This window comes from Hyperolius riggenbachi, chromosome 3 (assembly GCF_040937935.1).
Source record: "Hyperolius riggenbachi isolate aHypRig1 chromosome 3, aHypRig1.pri, whole genome shotgun sequence".
In the NCBI taxonomy this organism is placed as follows: domain Eukaryota; kingdom Metazoa; phylum Chordata; class Amphibia; order Anura; family Hyperoliidae; genus Hyperolius; species Hyperolius riggenbachi.
In genome coordinates, this window is record NC_090648.1 from 352,167,223 (window position 1) to 352,187,922 (window position 20,700).

Consider the following 20,700-nt stretch of genomic DNA (forward strand, 5'->3'; position numbering starts at 1 on the left):
GAAAACACTGAGAATTCCGTATCAGAAAATGGACTGGCCCAAAACCTATTGGTTCTGTCAGATAGTGATGGGAATTCCGGCTCTTCTCAGAGAACCGGCTCTTCTGAATCGGCTCCCATTAAAGAGCCGGCTCTGAATTGGCTCTTCATTAAATATCGCTAGACACCACAGAGAATCGGAGTAAAAGCCCAGCCCCCTGTCTCCATGACAATTCCAGACTGCTTCTCTGATTGGGGCAATGTCTCCTGCTACTGCTCTGCTCCGCCCCATACACTCTTACAAGCTGCAAGAGGACTACATCTCCCAGCATGCCTCAGCGCCCTTTATTACCGACCAAAGCAGAGCTGTTTGGGGCGGCTGAGGCATCGGCTCTTTGAAAACTGAGAACCGGGTCTAATCGTTTGCAGCAAAGAGCCGGCTCTTAGCCGGCTCGTTTGCGAACGACCCATCACTACTGTCAGATTTTAACCACCTACTTTTTTGCAATAGTGGTCCTTTAGGACTCGTTCACACTAGGGGTGTTTTTACAATTTTTAAGCGCTGGTGATTTTCAAAATCGCCCTGAAAGCGCTTCTGCAATTATTCCCTATGAGAGAGTTTACATCTGAGCAGTACGTTTCCAATCTGCTCAGAAAAGCGGTGCATGGGCAATTTTTAGGCGATTCTGCCTTAATGGAAGGTATAGGAAAACGCAAAACACTCACAAAATCGTTTTGTGCAGCGATTGCATGAGCGTTTTTAATAATACATTGTATTCTTTTCTGGATCAGAGCTATAAGTGAACATTTGTGGTTACCCACAATGCACCATTACTGAATACGCAAATTATCTTTTCCCCCTGGCTGCTGACTCCTACTGTGGGCTAGCCACCCTGGCCCTCACATGGATCTCACAGGGATCAGACAATCACACCTGCAACCTGGCTTCCCAGTCTGGCATCCTAAGGCCCATCTTCATCTACACTAGGATGTTGCCAGACCAGCAGCCATGGATCCTTCATAGCGGATCGCTTAGATGCAAGCCAGCCAATGTGGACTCTTACTGGTTACACTGCAATCCTTAGGGGTCTCACTGTCCCTGCTCTCTCACCTTCTCTCTATTTTTTCTTCTCTCTCTTTCCTCCCCTCTCTCTCTTTCCCAGGATAGACCGGGAGACATCCGATTCAAAGTATCGCTGCAGAAGCGTTTTGAGTGCCATGGATGGGAGCGGAATATCCCTTGGTCCTTTCCCTTGGGTTTATTTTACGGTTCCTTTACCTATACCTTATATGCTACACTCTGCCTGAATATGCTACTATATGCCTCTGTATGCACTGTATGTATCCACTGTATATTTAATACTGTACCATCACCGAACCTGTTTGTGCCAAAATCAATTCCGGGTACAACTCACGTTGTACTTGGCGAAATAAATGGATTCTGATCTTTTCGCTCCTGTAAGCCAGGCTGACATCCAGAACCACTGGTGGGTACTTATCCGTTAGCCGGGCGCATCCGGCAGGTGGCGCTAATTACTATTCCTCCTCCAGGCCGACATGGATAGTAGGGAAAGATGTAACTCTGGTGGAGTTTTGTCGCCACCTAGAGGATGCGCCCGGCTAACGGCTAAGTACCCCACTGGTGTATTATAGCAAGCCTATACACCAACCCCAATCATTTTTTATTGATCAAAAAAGATTCTTTTCAATTTCCTCTCTATTAGATCGTTTTGCTTGCACAGAAAAATCAAATGATTTTATTGTACTGTGTATGGGCACCATAAATATATAAATTTGCATAGAAATAATTGAAAATATCATTGGCCGCATTTTCCTGTTCAGTAACCTTGCTATTTATCCTACCAATTGGTTTTAAAGTAATACTAAATTCTGGCAGACTTGTAATTTCAATAGAGTATTTCCTTTTCTGTCTGGCTGAGCTCTAACTTAGCAGTTCACGTCTTGCCCGGCGCGCTTGGTGAAACCAGCCCACCCCACAGGGGTTTGCCACAGCCTTCTGTCGCTCCTCCTCATCTTTTAAAAGGCATTCAGATTAGCCATTTGTCCGATGGTATAGCTTCGCTGCATTTGCCCTGAGTAAACATGGCGCCGCTATTTTATGCCGGTCTCTGCAATGCGTTCTAGGAAATTGCCAGCAGGTAATATGGCGTTCGAAGCCTCGGGTTCACACTAGATGCCCGCTGCACTGTAACCTTTACCCTGTTGGCAAGGGGCGTGGCAATTGTCTCCAGCAGGCCGCCATATTGGCTGTTGTCCTGTCCAAAGCGTCCAGGACTGGGCTGTCGACTTTGGGGGGGATATTTGCGGTGTCGGGGCCAGCTGGTTGAATTGAAGGAATAGTGCAGACGATCAAGCAATGACCAGGAGGAGGAACAAGCAGGCAAACACCCGCAGGGAACGTGTAGTGGGCCAGCAGAGGCCGGGAAAGGGCTCTCCTACTTCTGATGGAGCAGAGACAGATGCCAGAGAGAGGCTGGAAGATGTGGGGAAAGGACAGGTATGTGCCACACCCCCTAGGTGTCTGTCATCCGCTATAGTAGACGGGGGTATGTAGCCCTTCTCCCCGGTCTGTCATGTCTCATTGCACACCTGTCCAGGAGGCAGGCGTCCACCTCTCCTCTCTGCACATAGACTGGTACTGTCCTTCCCCATACACAGCCCCTTATGTGTGAGAACTGCCTCCTGTACCACTCTGAGTTCTGGTTCACCATGAGCTTGCTGGTTACCTGTACCACTCTAGATGGGGAAACTCACCTACCCACCATCACCTTTGCAGCTGCATCCTCCTGCCACTCTTCCTGTCCTACAGTCTTCACTGCATACCTTTTCTGGAGGGGATAAGCTCCACAGCATCTAAGTACCTCTCTACCTTTTTATGATTGTTCATTGTACATAAGTCCTTGCATAACCCTGCTGCACACCCTCCCAGAGATGGAAATAGTGTTCAGCTTGTACAGCCTCGTCTCCACTTTAATGCTGCCTGCAACTCAGGTTGTCGTCCCAATGCATGGCACCTGAGGTGTTAAGCGATTCTCTGGGATGCAATAGTGATTCCATTTGTCATTTAGTGACAGGAGAATTCATGGAGAAGCATGTGATTTGTTTGGTAGCTGATAGAATTGAAAGCGCTGATTTGCTGTGATCACATCTGTCTTTAGCGCATGATCATGACTAGCAAATCAGAGACTTGCATATCTATCACCTGACTAAACTGATCTCATACTGCTCCATGAGTTCTCTCAGATCTGATCATAACTTGTTATAATAAATTGAATCAGACACGTTTGCACATGATGCAACCATGTGTTGCGGTTCCACACTGAATCGCCAAGCATGGGTGGAAAAGTCACTGCTATTGCTGATGTCCTTGCAAATTGCATCACTGTGCGTTGCTGAAAACGCAATCAGAAACACAGGTGGAGATGAGGCCGTAATGTGTAAAGCAAGCATAGCCCTGTGTAGAAAGTTTTTTTTTTTTTTTTTTTTTTTTTTTTTTTTTTTTTTTTTTTTTCAAACTTGAGGGGTAGTTTTTATTGTCAATCAGTTTTTTTCAGGGCTGTGGAGTCTGTACAAGAATCTTCCGAATCAGACTCCTCAGTTTAGGAAACCTTTGACTCCGGGTACCCAAAATGGCTCTGACTCTATTTAGTCTAATACTTACCAGGGCTGTGGATTCTGTACAAAAATCATCTGACTGAGACTCCTCAGGTTATAAAACCTCCGACCCCATAGGCCTGGTTTGTTTGGGGCTTTTTTTAGGTGGAAAAAAACGATTTCTCAGAATTGATACTTTTGCACAATCTGTAAGCAGGTATTCTGGCTGGTTAAAGCACCTGAAATAAAAATAGTGTTTCACTTATCTGGAGCATCTGCCAGCCCCTTGCAGCCTTCCTGTCTGCGCCAGTCCGCCACGCTTCTCCAGCTGCCAGCTACTTTCAGTATCACTGCACCGTCGACTTCTAAATCGATGGCAACTGCGCCTGCAAACCATGGGCAACGAGTAGCTTTCTTCGTGTTCCCTCCCGCAATAGCGTCCTGCGCTATTAGCGCAGAACTACTGCGCCTGCGCAGTCCGCTCCGGCCCACGTGGCGTTGATTGACAGCGCCGATGGCGCAGTACAGAGCGACCTCCAGGTCGCTCTGACGTAATCGCCGGGGACCGGGTCGGAGCTCCGGCAAACTGCTTCGGGCAGAGCTGCGACGAGGGAGGTCCTGGGGGCTGGAGGAAGCCCACGGTAAGTACCATTCATTTTGCTTTATTTCCCCTGACAACTCCTTTAACTCGCCAAAATATATCAGAATAAAGGCCTGGTAAACCTCCTGTGTATAAAGAAGTCTGGAACACAATTGTTGAAATAGAAAGAAACCCTTTGAAATAAACGATGGAAGGGGTATGGCCTGATTGGATACAAATATATTTATTTAAAAAATGTTAAAATAATTACATTTATAAATGACCTTAAAGGGATACTGTAGGGGGTCGGGGGAAAATGAGTTGAACTTACCCGGGGCTTCTAATGGTCCCCCGCAGACATCCTGTGCCCGCACAGCCACTCACCGATGCTCCGGCCCCGCCTCCGGTTCACTTCTAGAATTTCAGACTTTAAAGTCTGAAAACCACTGCGCCTGCGTTGCCATGTCCTCGCTCCCACTGATGTCACCAGGAGCGTTCTGCGTAGACACAGACCATACTGGGCCTGCGCAATACACTCCTGGTGACATCAGGATGTCTGCGGGGGACCATTAGAAGCCCAGGGTAAGTTCAACTCATTTTCCCCTGACCCCCCCCCCCCCTACAGTATCCCTTTAAATAGTGAAACTGTACAAAAAGGCACCAGACTATACAGTATGTACATATATACAGTACCTAATACACCTGCGTGTGGTATATTTTTGAAACGGAATGGTACAGAGGGCGATATCACAATCGGGGCAGTAGAAGCGTGATTTCTTTTGGACTTTATTCCCTTTACTATCAGTCTTAGGCGGCAGGCTGAGTAGTCAAAACCCAGGCAGAGGTCAGTGCAGGCGGCAGGCAGAGAGTTGGCAAAATCCGGGCAGAGGTCGGTGCAGGCTGCAGACAGAGTAGCCAAAATTCAGGCAAAAATCTGTAACAGTGAGGCAGAAGCAGTTGGGAATGAAATGGCTATATTAACATCCTGTGCTTTCAAATGAGCTTATCTGCCATGGCAGTCAGGTGACAAAGGGGAGAGATCAAATTACAACTTGTGATTAGAGCCAAATGAGGAGGAATTAGACAGGCCTAAACTCTTGACAGGCATGCAGGCAGCATTTCTCTGTTTACCTTCTGTCCTGTGCAGCAGATCGAGGGGTCCAGATGGGGGTTTAGGCGGGCTAAACTATATACATGCAGGACACATTTCTGTTTTCCGTCTGCCCTGTGCAAAAGTTCACGTCCACTTGTCACGCCACTCTGCCATCCTGATTGGCCACTGGGATCCTGGAGCAAGAATGAGGTTAAGGGGATCCTGGTGGCCGGGGAGAGAAGCCTGGATCACGCTGATCGTGCGCTGGACCCAGGAAATCAATGGGAGCCGCGTTTTCAGCCAGCCCGAGCTGAGATCAGGCTTGCTGCTTCTAGCTCCTAACACTCAGCTCGGGATTACCGCGAGGGGAGTTGATGTCTATGTCCAGTCTCTATTGCAGTTCAGTTATTATAGCACGTGTTATGCAACTGACCGCTGTAAACCTAGCCTCAAACTTTCGCCCATTCCTTTTTGTCCAAAGATAATTCTTGGCAAGAAGGATCTCATTGGTTAGAGCCCTTAACCAATGCGAAATCCCAATGGGAAAGGCAACTTCCCCCTTCTCCCTCAAACTCGCCGTTCCGACACTTGGGACCCTCTGAACCTATTTGGCAAGGGACAGAAATGCTGATGTACAGTGAGCCTATAGCTCATAAATTATAGGCCCACTATACACCAGCATTTCTGGATATGGTCCTTTTAGGGGCAGAAATGCAGGATTTGCATATTCAGCAGTGATGTATCTTGGGAGCTGAATCTTTGCAAAATCCTTATTTTTCAAGAAGGCAAATGTAGTTTTTGTTCCAATAACTTTGCAAACTCGATCGAAAACTGATCGGACATGTCGGAAATAATTGCACAATTCCCACGGTTCGGTCGGGAATTTGCATAGTGTGTTCCCAGCATTAAAGTGTGACATAAAATGTGATTGCTGGTGAAGCACAACCTGTGTTAAACTTACATTTGGTCCTGTGCATAATTTACATTTGGTCCTATTCATTCTTATGGAGAAGAGCAAATATTTGTTCTACTGGTGATTTACTGTAATCCCCTTTTTTCAAGGAGTTGTTTACCTCCATTGTTGGAGGGGGAGGAGGAGGGCTACTGGTGATGTACCTTTTCACACCAAAAATTGCAAACTCAATTGCACTGGCATGCCATTGTGATTTTGGGTGTGTCCCTCCCTCCAATTCCATGTCATTGAGTGAAGTATTTTGATGCATTACAGCTCATACTTCTGGCTCCCACAGATTGGCCATGTGCACGTGTGGCACACGTTGCAATAAATTACAAATGCTTCTGATCATAACTCATGTGTATAAGGGCCCATTCACACTTGGCGATTAGCTGCCGTTTGCCGCTAAAGCGCTAGTGCAAAAGTAACTATGGCAGTGATCTCACTGCTGCGATTGCCGCCGATCGCGGGTGTTTCACAATTAGTGGCAATCACAAACGCGTTACATGCAGCATTTTGAGCGATTCAGGAGCAATCGCGATTAGCATGCTATAGAATCGCTAATCGCGATCTCTCATCAAATGTGGATTTGTACAATAATTATACTGCGATAATCACCCGCGCAAAACACTAGCGTTAGTGGTTTGCCTTTTTCAAGTGTGAATGGGACCTAGAAGCACCTGTCCATAGAATCAGTTCCTTCCATTTCAACCTCTCCAACACCATGGGCAAAAACAAAGAGCTATTGAAGCGTGTATGGCACAAAATTGTAGACCTGCACATTGCTGGAATGAGCTTCAAGACCATTAAGGCCCATAAACATGCTAGATTAAAGTCAGCTGAGCCACCAGTAACCTCTGCCAATAATCAGGCATGTGTACAGCATGGCCAGCGATACTACAGGCGGATCAATATGGCTGAGCGACAGCCAATAGCTGCGTCATGTCACATCTGCGCAGCTCTGTACTGTAACATTTAACAAAATATGTAATAAACAGTATTGTATATTTTGCACATGAAGACAACTTTGTATCTCTGAAATGTAACTAGAGTGATTTGTAAGTAGGGCGCGCCTCTATCGCACTAGTTCTGTAGTACGCATCACGCCCGATGGTAAATCGGGCATTCCGGTGATCGCTGGACCCAGAATTACTTCTCCCTCCAAGTTGCTATGACTCAGAGGGGCAATAGTATTTAATGCCGCTGGGAATTACAGCAGCAGCAGGGTGAGCAGTCATTTCGGCTCACCCTGTGCCCAGCTCACCAGCGGCATACTAAAGGCTGCCATACACTGATTCATTCACAACCTGTAGAACTGCCGCCCTGCCTCGTTGTCCACATTTGCCCCCTTCCTGATTTCTTATTCTTTTGCATGTTTGTCACACATAAATGTTTCTGTTCATCAAAAACCGTTAACTATTAGTCAAAGATAACATAATTGAACACAAAATGCAGTTTTAAATGAGGGTTTTTATTATTTAGTGAGAAAAAAACTCAAAACCTACATGGTCCTGTGTGAAAAAGAAATTGCCCCCTGAACCTAATAACTGGCTGGGCCACCCTTAGCAGCAATAACTGCAATCAAGCGTTTGTTATAACTTGCAACGAGTCTTTCACAGCGCTCTGGAGAAATTTTGGCCCACTCATCTTTGCAGAATTGTTGTAATTCAGCTTTATTTAAGGGTTTTCTAGCATGAACCGCCTTTTTTCATGCCACATCATCTCAATAGGATTCAGGTTAGGACTTTGACTAGGCCACTCCAAAGTCTTCATTTTGTTTTTCTTCAGCCATTCAGAGGTGGATTTGCTGGTGTGTTTTGGGTCATTGTCCTGCTGCAGCACCCAAGTTCGCTTCAGCTTGAGTTGACGAACAGATGGCGGGACAGTAGAATTCATGGTTCCATCTATCACAGCAAGCCTTCCAGATCCTGAGGCAGCAAAACAACCCCAGACCATCACACTACCACCACCATATTTTACTGTTGGTATGATGTTCTTTTGCTGAAATGCTGTTACTTCTACGCCAGATGTAACGGGACACGCACCTTCCAAAAAGTTCAACTTTTGTCTCGTCAGTCCACACGGTATTTTCCCAAAAGTCTTGGCAATCATTGAGATGGGGTTTTTTTTTAGCAAAATTGAGACGAGCCTTAATGTTCTTTTTGCTTAAAAGTGGTTTGCGCCTTGGATATCTGCCATGCAGGCCGTTTTTGCCCAGTCTCTTTCTCATGGTGGAGTCGTGAACACTGACCTTAATTGAGGCAAGTGAGGCCTGCAGTTCTTTAGATGTTGTCCTGGGGTCTTTTGTGGCCTCTCGGATGAGTTTTCTCTGCGCTTTTGGGGTAATTTTGGTCGGCCGGCCACTCCTGGGAAGGTTCATCACTGTTCCATGTTTTTGCCATTTGTGGATAATGGCTCTCACTGTGGTTCGCTGGAGTCCCAAAGCTTTAGAAATAGCTTTATAACCTTTACCAGACTGATAGATCTCAATTACTTTTGTTCTCATTTGTTCCTGAATTTCTTTGGATCTTGGCATGATGTCTAGCTTTTGAGGTGCTTTTGGTCTACTTCTCTGTGTCAGATTGCTCCTATTTAAGTGATTTCTTGATTGAAACAGGTGTGGCAGTAATCAGGCCTGGGGGTGACTACAGAAATTGAACTCAGGTGTGATAAACCACAGTTAAGTTATTTTTTAACAAGGGGGGCAATCACTTTTTCACACAGGGCCATGTAGATTTGGAGTTTATTTTTCTCACTAAATAATAAAAACCATCATTTAACCACTTCCCGACCGCCTAACGCACAGAGGCGGCCGGGAAGTGGACCCCGCAAGGACCAGCTCATGCCCAAAGGCGGCGGTCCTTGTAGGGGCATGGGCGGAGCAATCGCGTCATCCGTGACGCGATCCTCCGCCGCCCCCGCCCACCCCCCAGACCCCTGTTTGCACCCAATCACCCCCCTAATCACCCATCACTCCCTGTCACTATCTGTCAACGCTAATTTTTTTTTATCTCCCCCCCCCCCCCCCTGCCCACTGCCCCCTCCTGATCACCCCCCCACCCCTCAGATTCTCCCCAGACCCCCCCGTGTACTGTATGCATCTATCACCCCTGATCACCTGTCAATCACCCATCAATCACCCCCTGTCACTGCCACCCATCAATCAGCCCCATAACCTGCCCCTTGCGGGCAATCTGATCACCCACACCAATAAATCGCCCGCAGATCCGACATCAGATCACCACCCAAACGCAGTGTTTACATCTATTCTCTCCTCTAAACACCCACTAATTACCCATCAATCACCCATCAATCACCCCCTATCACCACCTGTCACTGTTACCCATCAGATCAGACCCTAATCTGCCCCTTGCGGGCACCCAATCACCCGCCTACACGCTCAGATTGCCCTCAGACCCCCCCCTTATCAATTCGCCAGGGCATTATTTACATCTGTCCTTCCCTGTAATAACCCACTGATCACCTGTCAATCACCCATCAATCACCCCCTGTCACTGCCACCCGTCAATCACCCCCTGTCACTGCCACTCATCAATCAGCCCCTAACCTGCCCCTTGTGGGGAATCTGATCACCCACCCACACCAATAGTTCACCCGCAGATCCCCTCCCAAGGGCAGGGTTTATATCTGTTCTCTACCCTAAACACCCACTAATTACCCATCAATCACCCCCTGTCACTGCTACCTATCAGATTAGACCCCTATCTGTCCCTAGGGCACTCAATCACCCGCCCACACCCTCAAAATGCCCTCAGGCCCCAGCCCTGATCACCTCGCCAGTGCATTGCTTGCATCTATTCCCCGCTCTAATCACACCTTGAGACACCCATCAATCACCTCCTGTCACCCCCTAGCACACCTACCCATCAGATCAGGCCCTAATTTGCCCCGTGTAGGCTCCTGATCACTCGGCCAAACCCTCAGATCCCCCTCAGACCCCCTTCTGATCACCTCCCCAGTGCATTGATTGTATCTATTTTCCCCTCTAACCACCCCCTGAGACACCCATCAATCACCTCCTGTCACCCCCCTAGCACTCCTATCCATCAGATCAGGTCCAATACAACCTGTCATCTAAAAGGCCACCCTGCATATGACCGGTTCCACAAAATTCGCCCCCTCATAGACCACCTGTCATCAAAATTTGCAGATGCTTATACCCCTGAACAGTCATTTTGAGACATTTGGACTACTCACGGTTTTGGGCCCGTAAAATGCCAGGGCGGTATAGGAACCCCAGAAACTGACCCCATTTTAGAAAAAAGACACCCCAATGTATTCTGTTAGGTGTATGACGAGTTCATAGAAGAAAACAAATGCCTCAAAATGACCTGTGGTTAGGACGTTGGGCCCCTTAGCGCACCTAGGCTGCAAAAAAGTGTCACACGTGGTATCGCCGTACTCAGGAGAAGTAGTATAATGTGTTTTGGGGTGTATTTTTACACATACCCATGCTGGGTGGGAGAAAGCTCTCTGTAAATGGACAATTGTGTGTAAAAAAAATCAAGATTGTCATTTAGAGGTATTTCTCCCACCCAGCATGGGTATGTGTAAAAATACACCCCAAAACACATTATACTACTTCTCCCGAGTACGATAGCGATACCACATGATTGGCACTGTTTTGCAGCCTAACTGCGCTAAGGGGCCCAAAGTCCAATGAGTACCTTTAGGATTTCACAGGTCATTTTTGTTTCAAGACTACTCCTCACGGTTTAGGGCCCCTAAAATGCCAGGGCAGTATAGGAACCCCACAAATGACCCCATTCTAGAAAGAAGACACCCCAAGGTATTCCGTTAGGAGTATGGTGAGTTCATAGAAGATTTTATTTTTTGTCACAAGTTAGCGGAAAATGACACTTTGTGAAAAAAACAATTAAAATCAATTTCCGCTAACTTGTGACAAAAAAATAAAAACTTCTATGAACTCACCATACTCCTAACGGAATACCTTGGGGTGTCTTCTTTCTAAAATGGGGTCATTAGTGGGGTTCCTATACTGCCCTGGCATTTTAGGGGCCCTAAACCGTGAGGAGTAGTTTTGAAACAAAAATGACCTGTGAAATCCTAAAGGTACTCATTGGACTTTGGGCCCCTTAGCGCAGTTAGGCTGCAAAACAGTGCCAATCATGTGGTATCGCTATCGTACTCGGGAGAAGTAGTATAATGTGTTTTGGGGTGTATTTTTACACATACCCATGCTGGGTGGGAGAAATACCTCTGTAAATGACAATCTTTTGATTTTTTTTTTACACACAATTGTCCATTTACAGAGTTATTTCTCCCACCCAGCATGAGTATGTGTAAAAATACACCCCAAAACACATTGTACTACTTCTCCCGAGTACGGTGATACCACGTGTGGCACTTTTTTGCACCTTAACTGCGCTAAGGGACCCAAAGTCCAATGAGTACCTTTAGGATTTCACAGGTCATTTTGAGAAATTTTGTTTCAAGACTACTCCTCACGGTTTAGGGCCCCTAAAATGCCAGGACAGTATAGGAACCCCACAAATGACTCCATTTTAGAAAGAAGACACCCCAAGGTATTCTGTTAGTAGTACGGTGAGTTCATAGATTTTATTTTTTGTCACAAGTTAGCGGAAATTGATTTTTATTAGTTTTTTTCACAAAGTGTCATTTTCCGCTAACTTGTGACAAAAAAATAAAATCTTCTATGAACTCGCCATACACCTAACGGAATACCTTGGGGTGTCTTCTTTCTAAAATGGGGTTACTTGTGGGGTTCCTATACTGCCCTGGCATTTTAGGGGCCCTAAACCGTGAGGAGTAGTCTTGAAACGAAATTTCTCAAAATGACCTGTGAAATCCTAAAGGTACTCATTGGACTTTGGGCCCCTTAGCGCAGTTAGGGTGCAAAAAAGTGCCACACATGTGGTATTGCCGTACTCAGGAGAAGTAGTATAATGTGTTTTGGGGTGTATTTTTACACATACCCATGCTGAGTGGGAGAAAGATCTCTGTAAATGGACAATTGTGTGTAAAAAAAAAATTAAAAAATTGTCATTTACAGAGATATTTCTCCCACCCAGCATGGGTATGTGTAAAAATACACCCCAAAACACATTATACTACTTCTCCTGAGTATGGCAATACCACATGTGTGGCACTTTTTTGCAGCCTAACTGCGCTAAGGGGACCAAAGTCCAATGAGCACCTTTAGGCTTTACATGGGTGCTTACAAATTAGCACCCCCCAAAATGCGAGGACAGTAAACACACCCCACAAATGACCCCATTTTGGAAAGTAGACACTTCAAGGTATTCAGAGAGGGGCATGGTGAGTCCGTGGCAGATTTCATTTTTTTTGTCGCAAGTTAAAAGAAATGGAAACTTTTTCTTTTTTGTCACAAACTGTCATTTTCCGCTTACTTGTGACAAAAAGTAATATCTTCTATGAACTCACTATGCCTCTCAGTGAATACTTTGGGATGTCTTCTTTCCAAAATGGGGTCATTTGGGGGGTATTTATACTATCCTGGAATTCTAGCCCCTCATGAAACATGTCAGGTGGTCAGAAAAGTCATAGATGCTTAAAATTGGGAAAATTCACTTTTTGCACCATAGTTTGTAAACGCTATAACTTTTACCCAAACCAATAAATATACACTGAATGGGTTTTTTTTATCAAAAACATGTTTGTCCACATTTTTCGCGCTGCATGTATACAGAAATTTTACTTTATTTGAAAAATGTCAGCACAAAGTTAAAAAAATCATTTTTTTGCCAAAATTCATGTCTTTTTTGATGAATATAAGAAGTAAAAATCGCAGGAGCAATCAAATAGCACCAAAAGAAAGCTTTATTAGTGACAAGAAAAGGAGCCAAAATTCATTCAAATTCAAAGCCCTAGGCCCTTAAGTGGTTAAAACTGCATTTTGTGTTCAATTATGCTACCTTTGATTAATAGTTAACGGTTTTTGATGAGCAGAAACATTTAAGTGTGACAAACATGCAAAAGAATAAGAAATCAGGAAGGGGGCAAATCGTTTTTCACATCACTGTACGTATGCCACTGCAATGGACAACTATATAAACAGTTCCCTTTGTTTGGACTAATCACAATAGATTAATTAGCATATGTGCATTCTTGTGACATTTGGTTAAGATTTTTTTTTCTTGTGTATAATTTATGATGTAGTGAACAGATTGTGTATCCCTTATGTAACTTTTCTTGACATTCTATGGTTTTTAATTTACCAAGTATAGCATAGGTCTGGTAAAGTACTGTATCAGAAACCTTATTGACCTAATGTTGGGTACACACAATGGGATTTCCCGCTCGATCCGCGGGATCGATCATTTCCGAAATTTTCGATCGATACAGCCTGTCGATTTTGCATACTTAACATGAAATAATTGATCGATCCAGCGGGAAATCTCATTGTGTGTACCCAGCATAACATTCGGACTCAAATTCTTGACGTTATTATTGCTGTAATCTCTGAAGATTTCAAATGTTTGCTGTTTTAGGGTGATAATGATATTCAGTCAGGGATTAGAGCTGTATTTTATAGTGCGCATGTGTGATTTCCCCCCCCCCCCCCCCCCACCCCCCATTTCTTCTGTTAAATATTTCTTCTAAAACCTATAATACCTCAAATACTTTTTTATGCTATGGGGTTAGGAAGCTAATGGGTTGTGTATATTTCGGCTTGTTGCTTTTTAGGCCAAGGATTACAAATCCCTTATTTTGGATTTACCCTCCTGTAACTGATACGCAATTTGTGCCATCTGTTGGGAAATGTGCGTCAATTGTGTCTAGACAGTGTAGCGGGCAGCGGAGGATGGCAGCGTGGGAGCGATCCGAGCGTATGGGGCTAGAGGAAACCCCAGGTTTGTATAAAAGCTTTTTAATTTTTAAGCGGAGTCCTTTTAAGGCAGCACTTTGCGATTACGGAGCTGCAGCTGAGTAATCCTCATTGGGTTCCAATGTTATAGCACTTTTGCCAATTGCTGGTGGTCCGCAAATGCTTCAAAACCACTGCTAGTGGGCCCCGGGCCTAATGGATCTCCTCCTGCTAAAGTAATCTAATACAAGGGTTGGACTGTTAAAGCTGACCTGGAGTGAAGATAAACTTAGGAGTTAATTCATTGTGTATGTATTACTACTAGTAAATGGAACATTAGTAACACAAGTCTCCTATGATTATTTTCAAGTTTAAACAGAAACCGTAACTAAGAATTGAACTTCATCCCAATCCGTAGCTGATGCCCCCTTTCCCATGAGAAATCTTTTCCTTTTCTCAAACTGATATTCAGGGGGCTCTGTATGGCTGATTTTGTGGTGAAACCCCTCCCACAGTGTTATGTCAGCTCATTACAGCTCTCAGGTCCTGACTGATAACCTTGTTGCATTCTGGGAAATAACAGCTGTTTACAACTTCCAAAAAAGCAAGCAGTGTCTCCTTCCACTGACATCACCTGCCAGCAGTAAAAATGTCACCATGTGATGTCAGAATGTAAATCGGGGAGGAAAGATTTTACAATGGGCAAACACTGACTAAATCATTTATACATAATTATTGTAAAAATTAAGCACTTTTTATTACAGTTCATAATTTTCACTGGAGTTCCTCTTTAAGATGAGTTTTTAAAACAGCAGCCATGACAGTCTAATGTAAAATTAGTTTCATTCAGTTTCAAAACACAGAAGTTATTACTTTTTTGAACTTTTCAGCACTAAAACTTAATCAGAAACCTTCTCTCACTGTTTTCCAGCTGTTTTGCCTTCTATTTACTATACAGGCTATCAGGTTGAATTTGACTTTGACTGGCTTAATTGGATAGATAATGGCACTAATTTTTAACACTTGCGATTCATGTTAACAGAAGGGAACCTTAAATATATAGTGAGTTTCACTTACCTGGGGCATCTACCAGCCATCCTGTGCCCTCGCAGTCACTCACGGCTCTTCGGGTCCCTGCCGCCAGCTAGTTTCGTTTTTGCCAACTCGGAGGCCTGCCACACCTTACCGTACCTTTGCAGGCATTCCCGCTGGTTCAGGAAGCTATCGCGGACATTAACGCATACATTTTTTACTCGTTGAAGCTGCAATGAGTAAAAATGTGTTAATGTCCGCGATAGCTTCCTGCACCAGTGGGAATGCCTGCAAAGGTACGCGTGGCGGCCTGCCCAGTCGGCAAAAACAAAACTAGCTGGTGGCGGGGACCAGAGGAGCTGTGAGTAGGGATGATCGAGATGCAAATCTGAAATTATGCAAATTTTTATGCAAATGTATGCAGTTTGAAAACGGACCAAACCGTTTAAACCCAGGTTTAAATTGATTGGTCCATTTTCAGGCTACTTACACACCAAGATGTTGCGTTTTAGGGGACGTTATGGTGGTGTTGAAGTTGGACGTCAGATTGAGCTGCGTTATGCAGCTCTCAAAGCAGCCGCTCCAGGTTAGTGATAGGAAGTCCGGATCTTTGAACCGAATCATTTGAATCATTTTACTAGGGAAGCAGAATGGGTGAAATGACTAGCAGGACAGGACTTTCCCTGCACTGTACATTCTGTATGTTCCGGTTTCTTCCAGACAGATATCCACTGTGAACCGAATCTTTCATTGTGGTGAACCGGATGATTTGACTCACAAAAAAGATCCGGATCAAATGAACGATTCGTTCATGATCTGGACAATACTACAGTCCTACCACAAGTCTCTGCAGTGCAGTGAATATTAATTAGCCATGTGGCTGGCTGCGGAGGGGGAGGGGAGACCTCCTCCTCCAACATTACTGAGCATGTGCAAGCAGTCGAACGCTGCTTAGCCCAGTATAACGTACAGCATGCAGCACTTTGTTTAAACGTGCTGCGTTACTATCTAACGCAACGTGTGCACTGTGAACAGCACAATTGATTTTACAGTGCTGTGAGTTAGACTGCGTTACTGGCTGCTGTAACGTGAGACTTTAACGTCCCACTGGGAAACCAGCCTCAAGCTGCATATATATGCATAAGAATTTGCATAGATTTACATCAACTCTGAATAATTTGAATATCTGTGATCATCCCTAGCTGTGAGTGACTGCGAGGGCACAGGATGGCTGCAGGGGGCTGGTAGATGCCCCAGGTAAGTGAAACTTAACTTTTTTTTTTGTCAAGGTTCCCTTTAAGAAAACTTAATTAACTTAAATAAATAATGGACCCAATGTTTACTTTTAAATTGACCTTGTAGTAAATGATGTGAGGAGTTGGGCCAGCTGTGGGCATAAATGGACAACTGCCTAAAGTCAAGGTGGAATTTGATTGGTACGGTTTCAATCTGCATAGAGCTGCATACATAATTTACGAAATCCTGCGTCAACTCATTACTTTCATCTTACTGAGCAACCCTATTGCTGAGCAAAAGGCAATTCTTTCAACTCCTACACTGCAAGGATGGGTGCCAAACTAATATTTCATCTTGCTTACATGAAGGCATGCATAACATGTGCATGTAGGTTAATCGATGGGGTTCTTGCAAAAGAAACAGAGGGACACAGAGAGCCCACTCAGGATTAAGAAGTCTCCCTCTGTAGATCAAGGAAAAAAAGGGGTAACACCCCTACACCGAGGGTGGCTGTGTATAACGTAGTATGGATACAGAGGTGCTAGAAGGATAAAAAGATCTAAAACGTTTAAAAATGAGGAGGTAGTGGTGGACTTACCACCTCTGGGCAGACGCAAGAAAATGCCTTTCAATTTTCAGCAAAACAATTTATTTACATACTCCAGTCAAATACGTGTTTCACAGTAGTGACCTGCTTCCTCAGGCAATAAGATGGAGCATATACAAAAACAGGTCTGGTACGATGCCAAGTGCCTCTGTGAGGTACACACGAGAAGTATTTTGAAGTTGAGGAATCAATGTGCCACAGAGGTTTGTCAGGAAGGTTAATGCATGGTACACACCATGCACTTTCCCGTCAGACTGGTTGAATCAAGTATTTCCAATTTGTCGTCCCCCCCCCCCCCCCCCCCCGATCATAGATCATAGAGGTGATCGGGAAATCAATCGGACCTATCAAATTTCAACCCATCTATTTTAGAGGAAATTGCACAGTGTGTACAAAGCAAAAGACTACTCGTTCTAAAGATTTTGTACACATAAAAAAAATCAGTTCATGCAAAAGAACTGAGACGCTTTTGTAGTCCGTCTTTTTTACAACACAATTAAATTCTGCATACACACCTTGTTTAAGGAACCATTGTCTGCAGATCTGATCCACTGGGATGAATCTGAAAGATTGAGAGACAGTTTATAAAAGACCTCCAAAGATGGTGAAAATAAAAATATATAAATAAATTAAAAATTATATATATATATATATATATATATATATATATATATATATATATATATATATATATATATATATATATATATATATATATAACAAAGATTATCTTCAGTTATTTGATCTTTCATTTTCAAAAGAAGTTTATCGTGTGTTCCCAGCTATGTACGCAGGAAGAGCATACATCCAGACTGTGTGGTGTACACAGTAAGATCATCCGGAGTGTCTGTGGTGTACACAAGAGATCATACATCTGGTGTGTGTGTAGGAAGATATGCGTGCGGACTGTGTGTTTGCTTTTATATGTCAATACAATATTGTAGGTTTCTACCGGAGGAGTTAAAAAGCAGACCAATGCTGCACCTGACCCAGGAGCCAGGTGCCCAGGGCTTCTAAAAAAAAATTTCCGCTAGCTCTTAATGGTTAAAGTAACTGATTTCTTGAAGAAAACCTGAGATGCAGATAGCAGCAGTATTTATCAGGGCTGTGGAGTCGGTACAAAAATCCACCGACTCCTCAGTTTAGGATTCCACAGACTCCGACTCCTCGACTCCGACTGCTCTAATTTGCATATTACAATCTTGTTGATTGAAAGTATGTAACATGAAATTTGTCTCTTAACTGCCAATGCTTAGGAATTTTAAAAGACAACTGAAGTGAGAAGGATATGGAGACAGTCATATTTATTCCCTTTAGTCATAGACTAAAACTAGTCCTTGGTAAGAGTACTTGTAAAAGGTACAGGCCAAACCAAAGAACATCTATCGGGTCCTAGGCAATGTAACTGTGGGTACATGTAAGAGTGATGTGCAGGTACTCTGCAGGAGAATGAGGGGATTCTTCCTCTATTACACATTCTTCATGCACAATCTGAACCAGGTTTATGGGTGATAGACAACACCTCTGTGTTCAATGTGCATAACATTCTCAGTGGATTCCCTGAAGCACTGTGGAGAGTGCATATGTAGAGTATAGTACTACTGTGTAACAAAGTAAACCTGAGACAGATGTAATTCAAGTTTTATACATACCTGGGGCTTCCTCCAGCCCCCTTCAGGCTAATCAGTCCCTCGCTGTCCTTCTCCGCCACCTGAATCTTCTGCTATGAGTCCAGGTACTTGAGCCAGTTTGGCGTAGTGCGCATGCACACACTCCGCCGCCGGGAGCGTACTACACCTGCGCAGCACTGTTGCGCAGGTGCAGAACGCTCCTGGCTGTGGAAGCGGCATGCGGCCGGACTGCGCTGACTGGCTGAATTACCAGGATTCATAGCAGAAGATCCAGGTGTTGGAGGTAGACAGCAAGGGACTGATTAGCCTGAAGGGGGCTGGAAGAAGCCCCAGGTATGTATAAAACTTTTCTTTTTCATCCTTCTCAGGTACCATTTAATTCGTAGTCACCAAACCAAATTTTAACATATCAAATTATTTGATTTCATGAGCAGAGTGCGTACATTTGCATAAATCAGAATCACCGCAGAATTATTTCCATCTCATTGACCATCTCTGTTAGTGGCATGGCTACACATCAGGCTTTATACTTACTGCATAGATGTTATTTCATATATATATATGAGATTCCTGTGTACACAACATGTATACAGTCACAATCAGATGTGTATATCTGACTTTAAAAATACGGGGACTGCTTTTATTGAAGCAGCACAAGTAACTCATTTTGATTGGTTGATTTCATTTTTGTGGACTAAGCACAGCTATTACTGTATGTATAAATTATTTATGATGACTATTATCTGAGAAATAGAACATTTTATCATGTTTTCTATTTTAATTACAGTTTAAATTCATTAGGAGTCGGTGCATTTTTTCCCGACTCCGACTCCAGGCACCCAAAAGTGCACCGACTCCACGACTCCGACTCCACAGCCCTGATATTTATATTTACATGAGACTTCCTCCAGTACCATTGGCTCCCTTGCTGTCTTCCCCGGCCACTCCCATTATCCTGTAGAAAGCGCCGATAATTTTGGCCAGTTGGGCTTCACATGCCCGGCCAAGTATGCTCCCCTGTCTTGCTGTTGTGCATGTGCAGAAAAGTGTGACTGGCCAAACTATCAGCTTTTCACTGGAGACTTCAGCGGTGGACATCGGTCCACCCACGGCAATCATGGGGCTGGAGGAAGCCCCAGTTAAATATAGATACTGCACCATCTCAGGTACAAATGAAAGCTCCTAAATTCTACATTTTAATTTTTCCACCCTGATTTTATCCTGTACCACATTAGACCACGTTATAGGTGCCCAAAATGTAAGCAACCAGTTTGTAGAGACATGGCCACTTAGACAATTTAACACCTGTTGTCACCTGTGGTTGTTCCTGTCTTGACATCCATTGCTCTTGTGCTTTATTGTAGGTGTTGCCCTCTTCCAGTGAGTTTGTACAAACGTGTTGCCTTTTGTGTCACCGGGAAAGGAAAGATTGGTTGGGTTCATCTTCTCACAATGGGGTGCTCTCTATGGATGAGATTCCCACTTCTTTCATGCCTTCCTTGGCGCAGAACCTCTTGGGGGAAATGCCGATATGGATCTGCCAGAGTTGCCGGAAGAGCGTGGAGGAAGAGGAGAGGCAGGCATTGCCAGAGCAACCGTTAGCAGTGCGTATTCTAGCCATGTTTTTTTGTTTTTTTTATTGAATGAGCAGATGGCTTCCTGCTATTCAGGGCGCCATACTTCTACAATTTGTGCTTTTTGCTTTATTACGCTTTGCCATTTGCTTATTGGGGAGAGGCTTTATCTTTTAAGGGCCCGTTTCCACTATCGCAAATCCGCATGCGTTGCCCGCATGCAGATTCGCACAGCCAATACAAGTTGATGGGCCTGTTTCCACTTGTCAGTTTTGCTGTGCGTTTTTCTGTACAGGATTTTTCTGCACGGCAGAGCCCTCAGAAATCGATTGCGTGTGGAATGCAGGCGAATCGCACGCAATATATTTAACAGGGAAATCGCATGCGTTTTCCCCATGCGTTATTGCAGCGAATTCGCATGCGATTTTGCATAGGTACCCATGTTAATTTACACAGGCAGTGACATCGTTAAAATCGCATTACCCTAACCTATGCGAAATCGCAGCAAAAAACGCATGCGGAATTGCACCCGCACGCGATTTCGCCTGTGGTGATTCGCCGGCGATTC

General features: G+C 44.4%; 1 protein-coding gene across 3 annotated transcripts in view; it reads left to right on the plus strand.

Annotated features, from left to right (window-relative positions):
* The first annotated feature begins 2,237 nt into the window (after positions 1–2,237).
* Positions 2,238–20,700, plus strand: part of LOC137563952 (protein FAM193B-like) — a 61,847-nt gene continuing 43,384 nt past the window's right edge. For 2 of the 3 annotated variants that reach the window (XM_068277076.1, XM_068277077.1), the window contains exons 1-2: positions 2,238–2,496; positions 19,923–20,162. In XM_068277076.1, coding sequence (XP_068133177.1) covers positions 2,356–2,496; positions 19,923–20,162 — 381 coding nt within the window. In that variant the 5' untranslated portion in view covers positions 2,238–2,355. The remainder of the gene's footprint in view (positions 2,497–19,922; positions 20,163–20,700) is intronic. The other variant, XM_068277078.1, reaches the window with a different exon arrangement.